We start from the raw sequence: 3,500 nt of genomic DNA, 5'->3' as shown, positions 1-3,500 counted from the left end.
TCTGTTTACTGGCCCCAGTGTGGCCACACCACAGCGCTGTCCCCTTAAGCCTTTATTATAGGCTTGAGCGTTCAAGATAAATCCCTGCAACAAATAAGTGCCTGTTGTAAATGCCTTATGGCCAAGGCAGAGGCACCGAGTTACTTTCAACAGTAAGCAAAGAGCCTGTGTGCCCGTGTGCCTCACCAACCCAAGATGCCAGCAGGCTTTTTACCGTTGCCATACAAGTGTGTGTGTGTGTGTGTGTGTGTGTGTGTGTGTGTGTGTGTGTGTGTGTAGGGGAGCAGGTGGGGCCAGTCATCAAGGTTTGAGTCCAGTGCCAACCTGATGACACCTGCCTCTCCAACCATCTAAACCAGATTCCAATATAGCTAATCCCAAACGAGCACGGGAGGTACATAACTGGAACACGGGATTTGCAAGGCCACACGTGAAGACGGAGAGTTCCAGGTCAGTTTGGGCTACATGTATCAAGACCCTTTCTTTCTCCCTGTTTAAGGGAAGTCCACACATACAGCAGGGCTTAGAAATTCCAGGTCTTTATTGACACGTGATGGAGGCCGAGGGGGTGTGCGGTGTGCGGACCACTGCTCACTCCCTCTCTCCCTGGCCCTCGGACTGGTGGTGGCTGCGTTGATGAACTAACAGGAGACGCCTCTGGCCAAAGGCCTGGTCGCAGCTGGAGCATCGGTGGTTGCCAGTGGTCTGGCTGCTGGGCGCAGTTGGGGGGTCGTGACACAGGCGATGGGCCGCCAGTTTGGAGGGAAACGAGAAGGCTTTGGGGCAGTGCGGGCAAGGGTAGGGGCGGGCTTCGGTGGCATGGTGCGTGTGGCGGTGGGCCGCCAGCTTGGAGGGGTAGCAGAAGGACTTGGGGCAATCGGGGCACGGGTAGGGGCGGGCGGGCGCGTGGGTCCAGAGATGCGCTGCCAGCTTGGAGCGGTGGCCGAAGGCCTTGGGGCAGTGCGGGCAGGGGTGCGGGCGAGCTCCGCTGTGCGTGAGGCGGTGTGCCGCCAGCTTGGACGGGTACGAAAAAGCCTTGGGGCAGTCGGGGCACGGGTGCGGGCGGGTGCCGCCGTGTGCTAGCCGGTGCGTGGCCAACTTAGACGGGTAGGAGAAAGCCTTGGGGCAGTCCGGGCAGCGGTGCGGGCGCTGGGGCGGGGGCCGCCGGCGGGGCCGGGAGGGCGCGCTCCCAGATGCACCGGGCTGGCTGGGTTTCAGCAGGTCCTGGTGGGGAACTTGGGGACAGGAGAGCTGATGAGCTTCTGGTAACAGGCACTCCCAGGGCCCAGGCCAGACTCTCTCTCCCCTCCCCACTCTCTCTGAAACACCTCACTATGCATCCCTGGCTGGCCTGGATCTCGCTCTGTAGACCAAACTGGCCCCAAACTCACAGAGACCCCCGCCTCTGTCTCCCGAATTCTGGGATTAGGGACCTGCGCTACCACGGCGTACCAGAGGGACACCTTAAAGTGTCTGAGCAGGCGAGTGTCACACTGGGGTCCCATTAAGGATCATGTCTGCTTGACCTCTGACCCCACGTTCTATCTTGGCCTCCTCAAAGGTTGCCAAAAAAGAGTGCCAACCTTGGTCCCGAAACCTACTAAAATGTTCATTTCTAGTACTCCTCATAATCCCACATTATCCCCTATGCACCTCCTGTTATTTCCTGAGCAAATGGGAGGTCCAGCCAGATGGGGAAATTCCCCCATAACCTGCTGCAAGCGCAGGCGCGTGCGTGCGTGCGTGCGTGCGTGCGTGCGTGCGTGCGTGCGTGCGTGCGTGCGTGTGTGTGTGTGTGTGTGTGTGTGTGTGTGACCCCAAGTGGTCCTAACGTTGGTTCTTCACAGCTGTCAATCCTGGGGAAGGATCCCTATGTACAAGCCGGGCTGCTCTCACCTCCTTTGGTCACTGGGTCCTGGCAAGTGAGACTAGGTTCCGAGATCCTGGCCTCGGAATTCACGCTTCCACCCAGCATCTTGCTGCCAGAGGAACCAGGGGCCGCAGAACAGAGGGCGGGGAAGAAGCCGGTGATTACCAAGTTCATGGAGACAGGGGTGAGAGCCTAAAATCAGGAGGTCAGTCTGTTAGGGCCAGGGTTTTGGTTAAGTCTGATCCCGACTCACCCCAGCAGCGGGGCTGGAAGGAGGAGCCTAAGCGCACACTGGGAGGGGATATGCAAATCAAATCGAGATCATTTTTTGCTAGGGGGGTGTGGGGGCTATTTCAGAGTGGGCGGGGCTGCTAAACCTGGGAGGGGCGGGGCTATACAAAAAGGATCACAGTCAGTGGCCGCGCCACCCAAACCCAGGGGCGGGTTTTTGAGCTCAGTGGGCGTGCTCCTGGACACACAGTCCTAGAGGTGGGCCCTCCCGAGGGCAGTGGGAGGGATTTCAAGTGGAAAGGGGGGAACTTTACCCTGCCTTTAGTCTCAGTCCATGGGTGCGGTGTCCACCCTGTCCTTCTGGTCGATAAATCGCATCCCTGGTAGAGAACTGGGAACCTCAGAGGATAGGGAGACCTGGAGAAAAAGACGAAAGGAAGGTGTGTGTAGAGCCACCTAGAGAACCAGAATAGACTTCCACTGGAGGGAGTCCCAAACGTCTGGCATCGCATGCACTCCTCAAGAACCGGGACACTCGGACCCAAGTCTACGTTGGGTCCTCGGAGAGATCCTGGTGCCCGGCCCCCAATCTATCTCCAGGGGACCAGGATCTTGCCCTGCCCTCCTCACCTGCAGGGCGGCCTCTTCCCGGGGTGGGGCTCCGGAACCCTCTCGTCTCAGCTAAACCTGTGTGCCATCTTGCAACCTTCGGATCTGCACCGCCCTGTGAGCGCCGAGAGACGCCGCCCGAGGGAAGGGGAGAGAGAAGGAGACCAGCAAAGCCGCGGGGCCCAACCTCACTTCCATCCCCTCCTCCCATCCGGGGCTGGAGGGGGCGTCGGCACGCATGCGCAGTCACGGCCAGTAAGAGGCTGCAGCCGGGGGAAGACACGGTGGAAGGAGGGGATGGATACGCCACCCAGCTGGCAAGTTCGTGAGCAAGCGCGAAGCTGTCGGCCAAAGGACCCTAGAAAAGTGCATGGCTGGCACGGTGTGGGGCCCACCGTGGCTGGCTGCACGCACCTTCCTCTTTCTCTTCCTCTTCTTCTTTTTTTGTGATGGGGTCTCAAGTAGCCCAGGCTAGCCTTGAACTCTTTACAAAATAGAGAGTGACCTTGAACTGGTGATCCTCAAACCTTCACCTCCCGAGTGCTGAGACAGACGTGTACAGCCACGCCCTACTTCTTTTTGTTAATGCCCCTGTTGTTTTCTTTCAAAAGTTGGTTACACTTACTATTTGTTGTATGTGGATGTGTTTGTGTGTGTGGGAATCAGTTCTCACTTTCCCCGCACCGTGCGGGCGGGTCCCAGGGAGCGAACTTGGGTCTTTAGGCTTGGCCGCCTGGGGCTATCCACGGCGATGGCTCCCCGGCCTTGTACTGAGAATTCTGTGGATAGT

The 3,500-nt window shown here is 58.7% G+C and overlaps 1 protein-coding gene across 1 annotated transcript; it reads right to left on the bottom strand.

Moving 5' to 3' along the window:
• Positions 1 to 522: 522 nt before the first annotated feature.
• On the bottom strand, positions 523 to 3,167 carry Znf575 (zinc finger protein 575). The gene is made up of 4 exons (XM_028893817.2): positions 2,732 to 3,167; positions 2,416 to 2,518; positions 1,897 to 2,062; positions 523 to 1,235 (listed from the first exon to the last, which is right to left on the bottom strand). The coding sequence occupies exons 3-4, from the start codon at positions 2,042 to 2,044 to the stop codon at positions 592 to 594; spliced, it is 792 nt and encodes a 263-aa protein (XP_028749650.1). The 5' UTR covers positions 2,045 to 2,062; positions 2,416 to 2,518; positions 2,732 to 3,167; the 3' UTR covers positions 523 to 591.
• Positions 3,168 to 3,500: the final 333 nt, after the last annotated feature.

This window comes from Peromyscus leucopus, chromosome 1 (assembly GCF_004664715.2).
Source record: "Peromyscus leucopus breed LL Stock chromosome 1, UCI_PerLeu_2.1, whole genome shotgun sequence".
Taxonomy (NCBI): domain Eukaryota; kingdom Metazoa; phylum Chordata; class Mammalia; order Rodentia; family Cricetidae; genus Peromyscus; species Peromyscus leucopus.
This window is presented reverse-complemented; position numbering and strand designations above follow the sequence as displayed.